Raw genomic sequence first — 19,197 nt, forward strand, 5'->3', positions numbered from 1 at the left:
ATAGGTAATTGTATGTATTACTATAAACAAATAAACTTTATATACACTGTTGTGCATTTACTGTCATCGCTTTATACTTTAAAAATATTATTAAACATTTCAAAACAAGTAAAATTTTAAAACATATTTATTTATTTATATAAATATATATTTTAAAAAGTTTATACTTGTAGACATAAACTATTTATTTTTTACTGTTGCTTGCATTGACCTGATCCTTAGCAGGAATTGAAGCATTCTGTATTTGCTTGCTTCTCCAGCTCAAAAAACTGTGATCATTGCCATTGAGAATAAATTATCCTTGCAATGCATCAAGACACAAAAAAGGAGTTAGCACTAAAACAGTGAATACTAGTCACACACTAGTCATAATCATAAGTGATAACAGTCCTTTAATAATTCAGAAATAATTATATAGTGCAAAGATTGCATTGAGGTAATGTTTCTCTTTTAAACAAATGTATCCTTCTGTATAACCAGAACCAGGTTTAATCTGTTTCAGAAATCACTTCAGGAAAATCTTCACAAAAACGTTTCAATTAAAATGCAAGTTTTGTGTGAAATACACCTTGTATAATAATGAGAGATGTAGTATTTGTCTGGTTGTGTTCTGGTTTGATATCCGTTTTTATTTTCTTGAGTTTCGGTATGATGTTCTTAGTATCCTTTACAGCTCAACTATATAAAAGTTTACCGTGTTAATGCATGTTACACAGCCTTGCTTGTTTTAAAAACATTAAAAAGTTGATAAATGCAACGACAACATTTATTTTAATATGTTCATAATCTATCATTTCACATTAATAGTAAGGCTTAAATCAAATGTTAATAAATTTTAAACAATACATGCATTATATAACATTAAACACAAACACTTTTTAATGCGGTTCTAAATAAATGTCTCATGATTGCCATGAATGTTCACTGTGATGCATCATAACAAAACCAGTCAGCACTTACAAGTTATTAATCCTTGATCTTCTGAAAATATACAATATTTTAGCTCTGATTGGACCTAACTTTATACCATATATTACAGGATTGACAATAGGGGGAACAGTCAGGTTTATTATAGACAAAAAAGTATATACTACATGAGACAGTGTTTCTACTTTAAACTCTGTGCAGAGAGCATCAGAAAGACCACAGGTTGTGTTAAGAAAGGTAATCAAGTGTGGTATACATGTGCTGTAGAACTTCTCTCGATTTACTTTAGATTTTCTACAAGCAAGAATTATTTTAAAATAGGAAAACAGAACAAAAACAAAAAAGACACCCATGCTAATATAGACAAATCCATTAAAGACTCCTTGAAAAATGTCTTGTTTGCATGCAAGATTCAGCAAGGACAGGTTTTCACAGAAAAGCCTATTAATTTCATGTCTGCAAAAAGGATACTTCAAAGTCAATGAAATTGACATTGCACCTAAAGAACAAGGAAATACCCAAATAAAAGTCACCAGGCTCAGTACAGTGAAAGGTGACATAATACTATGATAATGTAATGGTCGACATATGGCTATGTACCTATCAACAGCCATGACACTTAAATTTGTGAATTCACCAATTGCATAGACTATGATGACAAGACCTTGAACAATACATTCCTTATGAGAAATCACATTTCTTTCTGTGAGTAAATATGCCAAAGCCTTGGGATAAAACCCAGTGGTTCCACACAGATCATTGACACATAAATTACACAAGAAAATGTACATGGGGTCATGCAGAGTTTTCTCAAATGCAATAATCAGAATCAAGGTGGCATTCATAACAATAGTCAGCAGGTAACAAGGAAGCGCAAAAGAAAAAAGTAAGATCCTGCTGGTCCAGTCCCAGTCATTCAGAGCCGTGACAGTGAGAATGTGGGAAGAGGAGATGTTTTCCATTCCTTCTCCAAATCTGACTCAACAATCACTGAAAAACTGACAAATAATCAAGTGTTTCTCTGCTGTTCACTTTTGTGTATTTTATGTTATACTGTTGAAAAACTACAAATAATTAAAAAAAGACACATAAGCAATGATGTGAAGCCCATGTATGTTGTAAAGCCCTTAAAGTGACAAAAGCAACAAATGGTCTTGTCTTGAAGGCTTGTAAGGTTTGGAGAAGGCCTCTGAACAGCTCTTTTAGAGATCCACCTTTCACTCTGCTCACGGCTGAATGAGAGCACTTTATATACAGTCAGATACGCAAAACATTGTGATGATCTAATAGTCCTTTGATAATAAAGAAATAGTTAAATGATGCAAAGATAACCATGACAGTTTCTACTGGACTTTATTGTTGCAATAGCATATCACCTACTGTTTTTTTTTTTTTTTTTTTTTGTTATTAGTTAAATATTTGTTATTAAAAAAATTTTACTCTTCAAGTGCAATAGTTATTGATAAACAGAAATCTCATCAGTTGAGTGTTTGTGGAAAACAGTGATATTTAATTATTCATATAATGACCTATATTTATTGTATGTGAAGTTCATTAGCTGATTTTGAAGTATTGTTATGTTTTCATACACAATCATATTTTCACTCTTAGTTTCATAGAGTTTATACTGAGACATTATCTAAAAAAATAAAAGATCAACTAAAACAATATTTAAAACTTTGGATGTGTCACATTTGCTTTTGCTGTCTACCAACTATGTATACTAGATAGTGTTATCATCATTATACAAATAAAACTCAGAATTTTGATCTCCAGTTAGGAACGAGATGGAGTAGACGTGTGCCTTTTTTCCCCCTATTCTTTTTCAACTATATATAAAAAATAGCTAAACAACGTATAAACAACAGTATTTATTAAGGATGGCTTCTAAATCCATGAAAACATCCAAGAAAGAAGCTAAGGCAAAAGCTGAAACACCTGCGGCAACAGATGAAGTGAACATGGTGGCTCTGTCAGATTTGCTGAAAGATCATAGAACGGCCTTGGCGGCAGAGTTCAAAACGGCGATTTCAACATTAAAATCGAAACTTGACTGTGTTCAGGTCATGGTATCCGATCACGGACAGAGACTTGCCTCGTTAGAATCCCATGCAGAGTCGTTGGATGAGCGCGTGGAACTGCTTGAAGCATCCCTCTCAGCAGTAACGAAGAGCAACGCAAAGTTAAAAGCCAAAACTGCTGATCTAGAAGCACGGAGCAGAAGAAACAACATAAGGATCATAGGTGTGCCTGAGTCAATCGAAGGTCTATGGCCAACAACATTTTTCTCCCAGATACTTTTTGAAGTTTTCGGAGAGCAGATTTTACCTTCTTCCCCAGAGTTCCACCGTGGGCACAGATCCCTCATCGCCAAAAACAGAATATTTAGCTGGTTTTGTTTAGTCAAGAGGCAGTAAAATTGAGCTAGTTAAAAATACAAACACATCAGAAAAGTATTTATAATTACCTATACTGTAATAATGCATAAAACACATGCCTGGTTTGCTTTTATTGACATTACACATTAAGCCACACTGTATGAAAACAGCTGCTCAGAATAAAACATTTAATCATAACTACTTTTATTAAACCGTCACAGTGATGCGTCATAAAAATCAGTCAGTCTTAATTATTCTCTAACAGTATACAGCTACAGTTCATTTAATCTTTGGCCTTTGAAAAATATACAATATTTTAGCTCTAATTGGTCCTAATTTAATACCATAAATTAGTGGATTGACAAAAGGGGGAAGAGTTAAGTTTATTATAGACAAAAAAGTATATACCACACGAGACAGTGTATCTACATTAAAACGTGTGCAGAGAGAATCAGAAAGACCACAGCTTGTGTTCAGAAAGGTAATCAAGTGTGGTATACATGTGCTGTAAAACTTTTCTCGACTTACTTTGGATTTTCTACAAGCAAGAATTATCTTTAAATAGGAAAACAGAACAAAAACCAAAAGGACACTCATACTAATATAGAGAAATCCATTAAATATCCCTTAAAAAAAATCTTGTTTGCATGCAAGTTTCATCAAAGAAAGGTGTTCACAGAAAAGTTTGTTAATGTCATGTCTGCAAATAGGATACTTCAGAGTCAATGAGATTGCCATTAGACCTACAAAACAAGAAAATACCCAAATAAAAGTCAGCAGGCTCAGTACAGTGAAAGGTGACATAATTCTATGATAATGTAATGGTCGACATATGGCTAAGTACCTATCAACAGCCATGACACTTAAACTTGTGAATTCCCCAATTCCTTAGATAATGATGACAAGATCTTGAACAATACATTCCTCATGAGAAATCACATTTCTTTCTGTGAGTAAATATGTCAAGGCCCTGGGATAAAACCCAGTGATTCCACACAGATCATTGACACATAGATTACACAAGAAAATGTACATGGGCTCATGCAGAGTTTTCTCAAGTGCAATAATCATAATCAAGGTGGCATTTAGAACAATAGTTACAAGGTATACAGGAAGTGCAAAAGAAAAAAATAAGATCCTGCTGGTCCAGTCCCAGTCATTCAGAGCTGTGACAGTGAGAATGTGGGAAGAGATATTTTCCATTCCTTCTCCAAATCTGCTTCCAGATCAGTCCAGGCCGACACAAATAATCCAGTGTTTCTCTTGTGTTCAGTTTTGCGTGTCTTGTGTTATACTGTTAAAGGATTTAATGAAAGCAATATATTGTAAAACATTCAAAATGACAAAAGCAACAAATGGTCTTGTCTTGAATGGCTGTGAGGTTTAGTGAAGGCCTCTAAGCACCTCTTTTAGAGATCCACTCTTCGCTCTGCTCACGGCTGAATGAGAGAACTTTATATACAGTCAGATACGCAAAACATTGTGATGATCTAATAGTCCTTTGATAATTCAGGAATAATAATACGATGCAAAGATCACCATGGAAGTTTCTACTGGAACATGACTTTATCTTTGTGCAATAGCATATCACTTGCTGTTTTTTTTTTTTTTTGTAATTATTGGTAGACTGTAGCAGTTTATGAGTGAAAATTGTTTCAAAATAAATTCTACTCTTCCATTGTAATAGTTATTGAGAAGCTTAATGCAGAAATCTCATCAGTTGAGTGTTTGCAGAAAACAGTCATATTTAAATATTCGCACAATGGCCTATATTCATGTGAATGTGTGTGAAGTACATAAGCTGGTTTTGAAGTATTGTTATATTTTCATGCAAAATCATATTTTTCTCTCTTAGTTTCATCAAGTTTATACTGAGACATTATCTAATAAAAACAAAGGATAAACTAAAACAAAATTTAAAACAATAAGCACAATATTTAGCTGGTATGCAGCAGCAATGTATGCAGCAGCCACAGTTTGCAATAAAGTAATGCAAAAACGAATACAATTAATATCGTAAGCGAAAGCAGAATCGCAGACGTGTCTGGGAAAAAGGATGTATTGTCACGCCAAATAATGAGCTGAATCAGTCTATTTAGTAAAAGGCTTTTCTTTTTTTTAAAGCTACTACCAAAGTCTCTGTGGGTCTGCATGCAGAGCATGCGAGTCTGTGATACAGAACCGAGCCGCCCAGGTAAAGTATGCATGGGAAGTGCTGGTGTTGAATTCGGTCTCACAGTAGACTTGCATGCCATCCATGGCCATCCACACGCCGTCATTCGGTGCCCTGCATTGCTTAGCAACGTATTCAAAACAATGTAAAGACCGCCCGACGTGAAGTAAATAAACTAGTAGAGATGTGCTGCTACAGTCACAATAGATTTCCAACGTAATATGCCATAACTTAGTGTGAAGAGCATGTTGTTTTACTATGGCCCAGTAAATTAAGTCCTCAATAAAGCTTATAAAAAAAATCAAAATAAATTTTCCAGTTCGCACACACCTATTTTTAGTTGCAAATGCGAGCGAAATGGTCGCACTGTCGAGCCCTGCCAGTTGAATTCAGGAAAACACAGATGAAACAGGACCTTCTTGTAGCTTTTAAGTTTAACAACTTTTATTATTTTGATAAGTCAATATTCTGGGAAAACAACACAGAGAGCAAGATTTCAGCACACGTTTATCCTATTGTAATCTATAAAACCAGCCTGATCTCACGGGAAAACGTAAGTATTTTACGTTTTGACAGTTTAGTGGCTAATTCGTACGAATTCGTACAAGTTCAGTCGTACGAAATTGTACGATTTTATAAAGGAGGCGTGGCACCTAACCCCACCCCTAAACCCAACCGTCATTGGAGGATGAGCAAATCGTACTATATTGTAGGAATTAGATGCCCCGGTGCATCACGGGAGAACGGGAGCACTTCAAGAACATGATGTAATTGTATTATATAACATGTATTTTAATGCACCTTTTGGGTAATAATAATCAATGTATTATTTTAGGTGAACTTAAGTGTCACATTGGGAAAATGCAATTACATTTTTGTTATATTTTAAATAATTCATAAGTGTATTTTATTAGTAAATCTAGTATATCTAAAAGTGCAATAAAAGATGATTAGTATTCTATTAAAAGTGGTATTACACACACACACACACACACACACACACACACACACACACACACATATATATATATATATATATATATATATATATATATATATATATATATATATATATATATATATATATATATATATTATATTTTATTTCAACTTAATGGTGTGTCAACAGCAGTCAAGTACACTTAGTTCACCTTGAGTTTATTTTTAAATGGTACTAAAGATCAACTGTTAGTACATTAGTCAGCAAAAATAGAGCACTTTAAGTGCATTCTGGAAGCGCACTAAGTGCACTGAAATAAAGTGTATTATAATGCACTTTTTTTTCACCTGGGTCATACTATCAAATGCATTCAAATTACACTTTTAAGCATTATATGTATAACATATTTTTGAGATAGTAAACTTTATTGCTATATAAAAAAGTTCATTTTAATTTATACTTACAACAAATATGTAAAAGTGTACTAAATTTGAACTATTTTTATAGTATTCAAATGATATTTTTAAGTATTACACTTATTTTTGAGGTAGTACACTTTATTTACAACACTAAAAATTACATTTTTAAAAAGTTCAATTTAATTTATACTTACAAAAACTATGTAAAAGTGTACTAACTGAATTATTTTATAGCATTCAGATTATACTTTTAAGAAATACATTTATACAATTTTTTTCAAGTAGTACACTTTGTTGCTATATACTAAAAGTCTATTTAAGTATCAGTTATATTTAATATACTTTCACAGTTTTACTTAAGTACTACTTAAGCAAAAGTATACTTTTAATTGGTATATTCATAGTGTATATCTTTTTTTAATTTTATTGATTAAAAATTGTACTTACAATGCTCTTAATTGTTTTTTAGTATATTTTTAGTGTACTCAAGAGCACTTTGTTTTCACCTGGGTCATTGCACCCTGTACAGCTTAGCTGCATTTATGATAGCTATACTGTATTAATGCATAAAATACATGACTGTTATTTTTAATATTGACTTTATTATAATTGAAGATGTGTTGGTGTCAAATGCTAAGATGCAAACACTTATATAAATGCACATGAATTCTTTCTGCTATAAATCATGACACATTAATAGCACAGCTCAAGTAATACATTAAACAACATTGTAGGAAAACAGTTGTTTCAGCTGCTCAGAATAAAACATTTAATCATAACCACTTTTAATAAAGTGTTGCTGTGATGCATCATAAAAACAGTTAGTCTTAAATATTCTCTAAGAAAGTATAGTGTATAGATACAATTTATTTAATCTTGGGTCTTTGGAAAATATACAATATTTTTGCTCTGATTGGACCTAATTTTATACCATAAATTAGAGGATTGACAAAAGGGGGAACAGTCAGGATTATTATAGACAAAAAGGTATATACTAAATGAGACAGTGTATTTATATTGAATTTTGTGTATAGAGAATCAGAAAGTCCACAGGTTGTGTTCAGAAAGGAGATCAAGTGTGGTATACATGTGCTGTAGAACTTCTCTCGACTTACTTTAGATTTTCTACAAGCAAGAATTATCTTTAAATAGGAAAACAGAACAAAAACAAAAAGGAAACTCATGATGATAAAGATAAACCCATTAACAATTGCTTCAAAAATATCGTGTTTGCATGCAAGATTTAACAAGGAAAGGTGTTCACAGAAAAGTTTGTTAATTTCATGTCTGCAAATAGGATACTTCAGAGTCAATGAGATTGCCATTAGACCTACAAAACAAGAAAATACCCAAATAAAAGTCACCAGGCTTAGTACAGTGAAAGGTGACATAATTCTATGATAATGTAATGGTCGACAAATGGCTAAGTACCTATCAACAGCCATGACACTTAAACTTGTAAATTCTCCAGTTGCATAGATGACAATGACAAGACCTTGAACAATACATTCCTCATGAGAAATCACATTTCTTTCTGTGAGTAAATATGCCAAGGCCCTGGGATAAAACCCAGTGGTTCCACACAGATCATTGACACACAGATTACACAAGAAAATGTACATGGGCTCACGCAGAGTTTTCTCAAGTGCAATAATCATAATCAAGGTAGCATTTAGAATAATTGTCAACAGGTAACAAGGAAGCGCAAAAGAAAAAAATAAGATCCTGCTGGTCCAGTCCCAGTCATTCAGAGCTGTGACAGTGAGAATGTGGAAAGAGGAGATGTTTTCCATTACTTCTCCTTCTGGACACTTTTGAATAGCTCTTTTAGAGATCCACCCTTCGCTCTGCTCACGGCTAAATGAGAGAACTTTATATACAGTCTGATAAGCAAAACATCATGATGATCTAACAGTCCTTTGATAATTCAGGAATAATTATACAATGCCAAGATAACCTTGGTTTGATGGATATTAAACTATCAGATGATTATCAACACTTTTTGTAATTCTATTTGAATGACTGTTTGCAACTAGTTAACCCACTATAAACCTTATCACAGTGTTTAAAAATAAAACAATCAATTATTTCTGGAATAATTATTCTTTTGTTTAAAATATTTATTGCACGGCTCTCTGGAATACTTGATTCTGATTAGTCAGTCCCGAAATTCCAATCAATGCTATTTTCTGATAACAACTGCTATAATTAACTACACAGGCTCATCTGGGTACTAAAACTCCCATTAGCCATTAATAAATATCTTTATATATTCTTATCTGGCACACTGCTGTTCGTAACTGTTTGGTGCTATTTTAAAACAAATTTGTAATAATAAGTAGGGTGTAGGCTGCATCCAGCCATTTGTTAAGATCATTTTCTTTTTCTTTCCGCAAGCTTTACATTTAATTAAATAGTTAGTAAATTGTTAAATCTCAGATCAATGTTTTGTGTCCAATTGTTTACTTTTGTGGCCAGTGGCAAATTTAGGCATGGCCAATAGGGCTGATTGCCATACCTGCCAACATTTGTCTTCCACATTCCGGGAGACCAAGGGTGGGGGGTTGTCTACTTCTACTGACATTGCTACCACTGCTGTTCAAATCCAGCCTGCATAATAATCATCAGCACAACTGGGTTGTAACATACAGTATGTTGCTGATTGATGTGAAAAATGTTTTGATATTTGAATATTTTATCACATATGTGAGGTGATGAGCTTTATTCAAGATATGACAACTTGACAAACATGGACAAAAAGTGGTTTTTCATAACTAGATTGGGCCTTACAAAATGAATTTCTTGAGAGAAATAACAAATTGGAGGTGACTGAAGATGCATGTGAAATACAAGAGACTTCTGGGGAAAATAGGAGTGTTGGCAGGTATGGTGTTCACCCAGGGCGGCGTTTTGCATGGGGCACATTTCATTACTTTAAGTTACATTAAGTAATACATATGAGTTCTCACACTTTTATTTCAGGTGCAGTTTTTGGAATTGTAAGGTGTTCATAACCTTGCATATACAGAGCATTCTTATAAGCTGATGTATCTTAAGATACATCATTGTTGGGAAACCTGACTCTGGTATTGCATAATTCCTAGTTGTTGACTCCAAAATCATCTTTTAATTTCTGAAGGAAATCAAAAATATTCTGGCTTGGCAAACAATGTGTATTGTGAGTTGGTGAAGAAGCACATGACAAGGCAGAACTGTGAGTGAAGCTCTGAAGGGTAGATTTATTTACAATTGTGCAATAAAAGAGATACATGAAGTAATAGTGCTTTGGGTGTCTTCCTTCCTTTCCTATTCAAGTCGCAGTGTCCAGTGCTTTCCTCTTCAGGTGACGATGTATCGATCTGGGGAAAATGGAGAATAAGCATCTGTATGCATCTGTAATGGAATTGTGGCTTACCTCTTGGGTCTCTTAGACTCTCTTTTATAGGGTGATTTGATTGGTATCATCTGTGACCGATTGGCCCTTAGTGCTAATCCCTGGGTGTTTCCATTGTGTTGCTAGGACGATGTGGATCTCCATATAAGATACATCTCACCCCTGGTATCCAGGTGAGCACGGTCCCCAATCCGCTGTTGCAAGAATCTGGCTGTAGCAGGAAGTGGCAATTGAAGTTTGGGCATTAAGAAGCGGCTCCAAGGTGAGGGCCCACTTGATGCTCTTAAAAGCCTCCTCTGTCACTTCTGTCCATCATACCTTCTCCGGTTACCCCTTCCTGGTCAGATTTGTCAGAGGAACAGCTATAGAGAAAGCTTTATCAGCCCAGCCTGGTGCAGTTCGGATAGCATCCTCCCATGTTTTTCCCTTGTCTCCGAATGGATTACCACGTCTTCGAGGTAGGCTGCGGTGTACACTTGATGGGGTCTCAGCATCAAGTATTAGCATCAGCATGTCCATGAGTCTCTGGAAGGTGGGTAGAGCCCCATGGATGCTGAATGGAAGGGTTCATTATTGCCAGTGTGCATTGGAGGTCGAGAAAGCAGTCGTGGGTTTTACAGTTTCAGAGAGGGGAACTTGCCAATAACTTTTGGTAAGGTCGAGTGTGGTGATATACTGGGCCCTTCCCAAGCACATCAGGAGCTCTTACACTCTGGGTATGGGATAGCCATCAAAATCTGAGACTTTATTGAACCACTGGTAATCATTGCAGAACCGGAGGGCACCGTCCATCTTCAGGACCAGGACAATTGAGCTAGACCATGGACTTCAGGATGGTTAAATCAGCCCCAGCTTGAGTATCTTTTGGATTTTGTGGAACTGATGACTAGTTGTCTCAGATCTGACCTCTGGGTGGCGGACAGCTCCGGGTTGGTGTCCACCATCATGGGTTCGATAAGTGAAAAGTAGCCACCTGATCTTGAACCTCTTTAGGAGGTCCACATGGTTTGGATTTGGATTGGATTGGATTAGAGTTTGGATTGTTCGTCTTCGTTCTGGTTCCTTTACTTGGCAGTTTACAGTTGCAACTATTTCTTCCAGGATGTAAGGGCCTTGCCATGTCACCAGGAACTTATAAGCAGCTTTGAGAACCAGGACCATCACCTTATTTCCTGGAATTCCCGTTGTTAGATCGCCTGATTGTAGTGCCGTTGCTGAGACTGTTGGATCTTCACCAGGTGCTCCCGGACAATTGGCATGATGCAAGGGATCCTTTCCCTCATCTGTCACACATGCTTGACCACAGTTCGATGAGCTGCCAGCTGCTGCTTCTATAGGCTCCTACGTCAAGGAGACCCCTTGGTTGGCATCCTAATAAGAGCTGGAAGGGGTATATCCTTTTGAGGCTTGGGGAACTTCTCTTTTCCTGAAGAAAACATATGGTAGGAGTAAGACTTTTTTGTAAGTCTTTCTTATCTTTTGTAAGTCTTTCTTGCCTCCAGGCTGGGCCAGTGAAACTAGTCTCTTGACCCTTTCAATTGTGTTTTGGGCCCCCAAATGACCTGCCAGCGAATGGGAGTAAGCCAACTCTAGGATTGCCTCTTTCTTCATCTTTGAGACTACCGGAAGCTGTTTGTCCTCCCCCCTCTGCTGAGTGACACAGTAAAGTAGGCTGTTCTACACTATAAAATGTGGGAGAGGATGGGGAGCAGGATAAACATCTTTGCCCTCTATCCGACAAACTTGTCCCCAGCAGTGTTTTAGACGATTGTCCTCCTTCTGCTCTTTACCAAAAGAGAAACCTCCTGTGACCTGTTGGAACATATCCAAGGACAGATTAAAATTTTGGGAGGGGGGCTCACCATCTCTACCACTATCTAATGTCAGAAGATCTAGCCGATGTTTCTCCCCCCATGACTGTCTCCAATGATGGCGTCATCTATGTGGATTCATAGGCTGCAAGGCAAGCACCATCAATCTGTTCAATCCTGACCAGTCATATCCCAACAACCAGTCATATCCACCTGCCAGGACTCAGATCCCATCCTGATGTTCATCCTTTGGGTAAGCACATAGCAAGTATCAACGTGAACACACATTATCGAGATTGATTATTTTGAGGTTACCCAAGGGCTTAGAATCTCTTGTGTACCAGACTGTCTGCACTTCTTGAGTCCAGCAGGGCACTGTGGCTGGAGAAGACTGTAGATCCAAGGGAATGGGCTCGTTGCAGGGCAATGATGGTGCCGGCCCATACGGGCTAAATTTTCTTTATTTACCTCTTCGTAGTTTTCTACTGATGCTGTGGGCAGTGAAAAGTATGCTCTTTGTGCCTCGCCAATCAACAGGGATGTCAATGCTTTCACCCAGGACTCCCCATCTCCCATCTTTCAGGGGTTGGTGTAACCTCAAACATATTCAAGTAGGCTTCTTCATCATCACACGCAGTAATTTTTGGTAGTATCCTACTTGCATGTGCTCTTGGGTCAGGTAGTGGTATATTTTGAGTGGTGGTGAGACGTAGTACAGAACAATGATTTCTCTTTCGGCCATCTTTTCAGTCCTGGCGGTCAGCAGAGTGTTTGAAGAATTGCTGCTGGTGAGTTGTTTTAGGATCTCCTCCATCTTTTTCTGGGGAGGAGTGCACCTGTGAACAGAAACCAGAAGAGAGAAATCCAAGATGGTGGGGTAAACAAACAGCATGAGTGGTAAATCTGCACATATCGATGTGCTTCAGTGGGATCTTCTTTCGCATTCTTCACCACTGTGAGTTGGTGAAGAAGCACACAAAAAGGCAGAACTGTGAGTGACGCCTCGGAGGGGGGATTTATTTACAATTGGGACAGAGATGCAAGCTTAGGCAGTTTAATAAAGAAAGCTTAATCCATGATCAAGACTTGACTTCAGAAAAAACTTGATGCCCTCTACGTTTTATTCTAGATCAGAATCCAAATGAGCTTTAATCGCCAAGTTTGTGCAAACACACAGGGATTTTTTTACATAGGCTCAGGGTGAATATCAACACAAGAGGACAGAAATTACATTTAAGTTAGTGAGAAATAAAGTAAAAATACAATTATGAATACACAGACAGCAGGTATAATAAGCATTGAACATGTCACAGTTTTTCCCCATATATATGTTTCTAAAGGTGCTGTTAACATCAAATTGTTACTGGATTTTGGTAAAACCCAAACCAAAGCTGTGTTTGGGATCATTGTGTTGCTGAAATCCCTGTAATGTAGGTGTTAAAACAGCTAATATTATTTTACATTTGCAAGGGCCAGGGTTGCTAAATAACTATTGAGAGATTCCAGCTGCTGTTTAGTCTTTCCATGCCTTTTTTTGCACCGTCCTTTCTTCACATGTTTAATACTTTTTCCTTGTGTCATTTCATTTTATTACACATAACAAAATTTCTAAAGTTACTCTTTTTGTAAATTATTATTTTTTTTGTAAATATGGATGTAAAAATTGGTTGTTATCGAAATGGCAATATGTCTACAGCACCTATATTTACCAGTACAATATAAGACAAATTGTGATGTGTTCAATACTTACACTATTTTACTGCATTGTTGACTATTTTAACTATAATGATAAATTAAATTTAATGATAATAATATGTTTTACATAATAAGTGGCCTTGGTTACAGGTTACAGAAATCATGATAGTACTGTATTGTTTACAGGTTTCTACTGATGTGCTAGCTATTCAAGTTTTAACTGTGGCCTGAGGATGATATGTCCTCAGCAGATAGTGGGAGATCCCTTTTGAGCTATAAGATTTGTAGACAAAAAATCATTCGATATTTTATTCAAAATTGAACAGCCAGTCAGCAAAATGTTCACAAAGCTGGGGTGAGATAATCACATTTGTGATTTTTCTGTTAAGTCTGGCCACATTCTGGACCATTTTCAGGCAAGCATTTTGTGACAAAACTATAATAAAGTGAGTTGAATGCATAGACAGCCTTCTCTAAAGAGTTAATGGCCATATCTTCCTATATCTGATGTCGTACATTTCATGTAAATGATCAACAACTTGGTACATATCTAAATCACTAGAAAGGGTTAATACATATAGGACTAGTCTTTTAATGACTAAATGACATGCAGTGGCATTTTTATTTGCATATATTGAATCATATTTGTAAATGTAAATGCAGTTTGAACACAAACTAATAGTAAGTAATGGATGCACCTTTTTTTCTGCAACCAATTTTTCCAAATCTTTTGTGAAAAAGCAATGCTTAATCGATATGTTTTGGTTTTAAGCTTTGGATTACATGCTTTGCTTTAGCTCTTATAGGGGTTAAAACTATTCCATATATTACAGGATTTACCAAAGGTGGAATGATCATAAAGCTAACTGACAAAAAGTTCTTAAACCCCTGAGGCAAATTGCTTATTCCAAACAGCTCATATAAGGTACTAAATAGTGACCAGACCACGTAATTCAAAAAGGCTATCAGATGTGGCAGACATGTGCTTATGAATTTCTTGTGGTTTTGAACAGAGTGCTTACAAGCGACCAGTATATTTATATAAGACAAAAACACGAACCATACCAGGGCATTAACAGCACATGTTAATATTCCATTGAACACAAACTGAGCAGTGTCCACTCTGCAGACGAGTCTCTCCAGAACCCAGGTTTCACAGTACAGTTTGCTTATTTTTTTTATGCAGATGGGAAATCTAAATGTCATAAGGATAAGCAGTATTGCAGTGCAGCAGGGAAACATCCAAATGAAAGTTAATAGCCTCCAAACAGTGACAGTTGTCATGATATTATGATAGTATAATGGTCTACAGATTGCTAAGTATCTATCAAACGCCATCACACTTAGATTAGTAAACTCACCAATTGCATAAGTGAAAATGGCAAAGCTTTGAATGGCACATTCTTTCAGAGTGATTACATCGCTTTCACCGAGTAAATAATACAGCAGGGGTGGATAAAATCCTGTGGCTCCATATAATCCATTTAAACATAAGTTGCACAAAAAAATATACATAGGCTGGTGGAGAACTTTCTCCAGAACAATTATCAAAATTAGGAGTGTGTTGACAAAAATAGTGAGAAAATAGCCTGGCAGGGCAAAAGAGAAAATAGTGATCCTGCTGGATCTGCTGCCATTCAGAGCCGTGAGAGAGAACATGGAGAAAGAGGAAATGTTGTCCATTCCACTTGACATACTAATGAAGACCAGACACAAATGCAAAACGAAAGGAAAATTCAGATCATAACCAGCATTGTCACATTTTCTCATCATTAAATTTACAGTCAAATATGCAGAAGAGAGAATATTGAAAAACTGTCTAACTGAACTGAGAGGTTTGTACCTGAAACACTAACGGGAGTGTTAAAATGTTGAGGTGCTCTGGAAAGTCCTACTGTATAATAATAATAATTCCTACTGTATATTGTTCTGTGCTCCGAGTGAGATACCCAGATAAATGTAGCTGAATCACTTGTACATGCTATTTTTATAACAAAGGGTCAGAGGATGGGATGGGTTTATCAGTCCTTTGATAGTTGCAAGTGATATTGATAATAACTTCAATCGTACCATACGTGACTTTTTTAAGAAAAAGAGTTTTTAATAAAAATGCTTGCCAAATTTACATGACAACAGTAAACTGATATAATGCTCTATTGACCCAAAAGGACAGGTGTTTAACAATGGCAGCTTTCACGTGTGCAGTGTAGAGGCAGTAGTAACTGATGTTGTGCAGTTAAAACTTTCAATCAGCAACCAAACAGATGCAAAAGTCATGTCTTTGGGTTATTCTTGCTGACATAGAGCTTGGTTGCATTTAATACTGCCTTTAAACGGCTGTGATTTATAATTTATGTACAAATATACTGCCCTGCTGGTTAACATTAATGTAATAATAATGACCTAAGCATTCTAAACTTGCAATCTGTGTCCTGGGCATGAAATTACTGAAAGGGATTTTAATAATTTATCAAATTACTCATTTTACTTTGGCTAAGTCTCTGATTTATCAGGGGTTGCCATAGCAGAATGAACAAGCAATTACACTGTTTTATGCAGCGGATGCCCTTCCAGCCACTATCCAGCATTGGGAAACACCAATACACTCATTCACACACACACTCATACACTACGACCAATTTTAGTTTACCCAGTTTACTTATACCGCATGTATAAGTTAAGGTAATAAAATAAAACAAAAACAATGATAAAGAGAAAAACCTTTCTTCTTTTTTTGGAATGGGATACCTGTTAAATTCAAATGAGGATGTTGTGAAGATAATGATAATTAAAAAAGTTATAAGAAAAGTCTAAACGTGAATACATAAACATTCATACTGTACTTAATGTAATAATATAAACATATGTAATGTAAAGAAATTCCTTATACAGTATATAGTTGAAGTCAAAATTATTTGCACCTTCTGTGATTTTCTTTTTTTCCTTTTTAAATATTTCCCAAATAATGATTAACAGAGCAAGTGATTTTTTTTTACAATAGTTTTTTATAATATTATTTTCTTCTGTAAAAAATCGGATTTAATTTTTTTAAGGCTACAATAAAAGCAGTTATAAATTTTTAAAGGTTAATATTATTTGCCCTCTTAAGCAATATTTTTTTTTGATTGTCTACAGAACAAACCATCGTTATACAATGACTTGCCTAATTAGCCTTATCTAGTTAACCTAATTAACCTAGATAAGCCTTTGCACTTTAAATTGCAAGCTATCTATCAAACTCCATTATGCTTAGATTAGTAAACTCACCAGTTGCATAAGTAAAAATGGCAAAGCTTTGAATGGCACAGAGAGATTACATTGCTTTCACTGAGTATATATATATATATATATATATATATATATATATATATATATATATATATATATATATATATATATATATATATATATATATATATATATATATACAGATGAAGTCAGAATGATTAGCCCCCCTGTTTATTTTTTCCCCAATTTCTGTTTAACTGAGAAAAGATTTTTTCAACACATTTCTAATCATAATAGTTTTATTAACTCATTTATAATAACTGATTTATTTTATCCTTGCCATGATAACAGTAGATATTTTCAAGATTTCTATACAGCTTAAAGTGAAAGACTTAATTAGGTTAATTAGGTTAATTAGGTTAACAAGACAGGTTAGGGTGATTAGGCAAGTTATTATATAACCAATGGTTTGTAGACAGTTGGAATCAGTTTCTTCCCCCATTTCACCAGTGTAAGTACGTGCGATTAAAATTATTGCCTCGTTTACTCTATCTTGCAAATTCTGTATTTAGTTGTGTTTTGTTACTTGTAACTGCGTGTGCTGTATCAGGTTAACTCTTTATATTCTCATATCATGTGTAAAGCCACGTTGAAAACGCGACGCGTGCCGCTTCGATTACGGATCGTCAGCTGTTTACACACATGCAACGGTCAAGTAATGTGTGTGTGTGTGTGTCTCCTCGTGTGTGTAACGCACGGGTATTCGCGGATATAACTGAGCGCCGCGCCGCCTCAATTCAGCCACTACTCTATGGACGCGCCGGCCCTGTGTGTGTGTGTGTGTCTCCTCGTGTGTGTAACGCACGGGTATTCGCGGATATAACTGAGCGCCGCGCCCTCTCTATTCAGCCGCTCCTCTATGGACGCGCAGGCCCTGTGTGTGTGTGCGTGTGTGTGTGTGTGTGGGTGTGTGAAAAGAGCAAGAAGACTGTGACTAGGAGGCTAGGAGATCTCCTCGCCAGTTCTTGGACTTTTTGCTCAATAAAATAGTTAGTCGTCAGTATTTTCTAGCCCATCGTCTGTGTTTATATTCACCCACTGGCAGCCAAAATCCACTATGAAGCGTGTATGCACTGTGACTACTTTTATATTGTAGATTAGCAGCTGGGCATTTCACTCTGTCTCGCGCTGAAGCCTGTCAGTGTCGTCGACCAATCGCAGCAGGCTGTCATCGGTCCAATCAGCGCAGATTAGCTTCGCGCTGAGGAGGGGTTTGGGAACAAATGAATCGCTAAACGATTCATATGGTAGTCGCTGGGATAATTAGGTAAAAATAAATGCAGATTATAAGACCATCAAAGTGTTTTATGACCTTGCATGCATATTAGACTGTTGTTGGAGACCCTTACAACCTAAATATGACCCTATTTCATGTATAATATGGGCTCTTTAAATAAAGTTCAACATCAGCTAGATAGGCCAAATATGTATGTTCGAATACTTTGTATGAATTTTTCAGCTGATTTTAATACTGTTCAACCTAACCTTCTTTTAGAACGTCTTCATAATTTAGGAGTAAGTAGTTGGTATATCATTGATAGAGAGTGTTCTCACATATAATATTGTTTCATGGTTTGGTGAGACAACATTCAAACAGAAAAAGAAATTATCGCAAATTTTCAATCAAGCAAATAAGATAACTTGTCACAAACAACATTCACTGCAGATTCTATTTGACTGATTTGATTCTAGGTCTATAAAATGTCATTTATTCCAATTGCAGTTGTTGTTTTAAATCGGATCACTGTTTGAAGTGAATGTGGTGATTGTCATAATTGATGTGCAGTAATATGTATGGGGCTAATTAGATTTTTAAATTTTTAACTAAATCTAATCTTGCCAAGCAGAACGAACAATAAAGTTTAAAGTAAACTAAACTTTATTCTAGCCGAAATAAAACAAAAAAGACTTTCTCCAGAAGAAAAAAATATCATCAGACATACTGTAAAAATTTCTTTGCTCTGTTTAACATCATTTGGGAAATATAAAAAAAAATAATTCTGACTTCAACTGCATATATATATATATATATATATTATACACAGTGCTCAGCATGATTGGGTACACTCCATTTAGAAAATGAATATTTTTATCCATTTCTCTGTGAATAATACAAACAAACAATTTAGTTCATCCAGTTCACCTATCACCTATGTCTTTGGACTGTGGGGG

The 19,197-nt window shown here is 35.7% G+C and overlaps 3 protein-coding genes and 1 pseudogene across 3 annotated transcripts; all 4 read right to left on the reverse strand.

Annotated features, from left to right (window-relative positions):
- Nucleotides 1–956: 956 nt before the first annotated feature.
- LOC130215252 (olfactory receptor-like protein OLF4) lies at nucleotides 957–1,889 on the reverse strand. The gene has a single exon (XM_056447169.1). It carries the CDS (start codon nucleotides 1,887–1,889, stop codon nucleotides 957–959), a length of 933 nt encoding a protein of 310 aa, XP_056303144.1.
- Nucleotides 1,890–3,577: 1,688 nt separating this feature from the next.
- On the reverse strand, nucleotides 3,578–4,508 carry LOC130214138 (olfactory receptor-like protein OLF4; annotated as a pseudogene).
- A 3,195-nt stretch (nucleotides 4,509–7,703) lies between these two features.
- LOC130215184 (olfactory receptor 10A6-like) lies at nucleotides 7,704–8,630 on the reverse strand. Its single transcript, XM_056447094.1, has one exon. The coding sequence runs from the start codon at nucleotides 8,628–8,630 to the stop codon at nucleotides 7,704–7,706; it is 927 nt and encodes a 308-aa protein (XP_056303069.1).
- A 5,854-nt stretch (nucleotides 8,631–14,484) lies between these two features.
- On the reverse strand, nucleotides 14,485–15,420 carry or61a1 (odorant receptor, family 61, subfamily A, member 1). The gene has a single exon (XM_056447026.1). The coding sequence runs from the start codon at nucleotides 15,418–15,420 to the stop codon at nucleotides 14,485–14,487; it is 936 nt and encodes a 311-aa protein (XP_056303001.1).
- Between the last annotated feature and the right edge of the window lie 3,777 nt (nucleotides 15,421–19,197).

Source organism: Danio aesculapii, chromosome 21, assembly GCF_903798145.1.
Source record: "Danio aesculapii chromosome 21, fDanAes4.1, whole genome shotgun sequence".
Lineage (NCBI taxonomy): Eukaryota > Metazoa > Chordata > Actinopteri > Cypriniformes > Danionidae > Danio > Danio aesculapii.

Excerpts from the sequence above, each read along its gene's own strand:
- LOC130215252 (XM_056447169.1), bottom strand. The coding sequence starts at position 1,889 with ATGGAAAACATCTCCTCTTCCCACATTCTCACTGTCACGGCTCTGAAT.
- LOC130215184 (XM_056447094.1), bottom strand. The coding sequence starts at position 8,630 with ATGGAAAACATCTCCTCTTTCCACATTCTCACTGTCACAGCTCTGAAT.
- or61a1 (XM_056447026.1), bottom strand. The coding sequence starts at position 15,420 with ATGGACAACATTTCCTCTTTCTCCATGTTCTCTCTCACGGCTCTGAAT.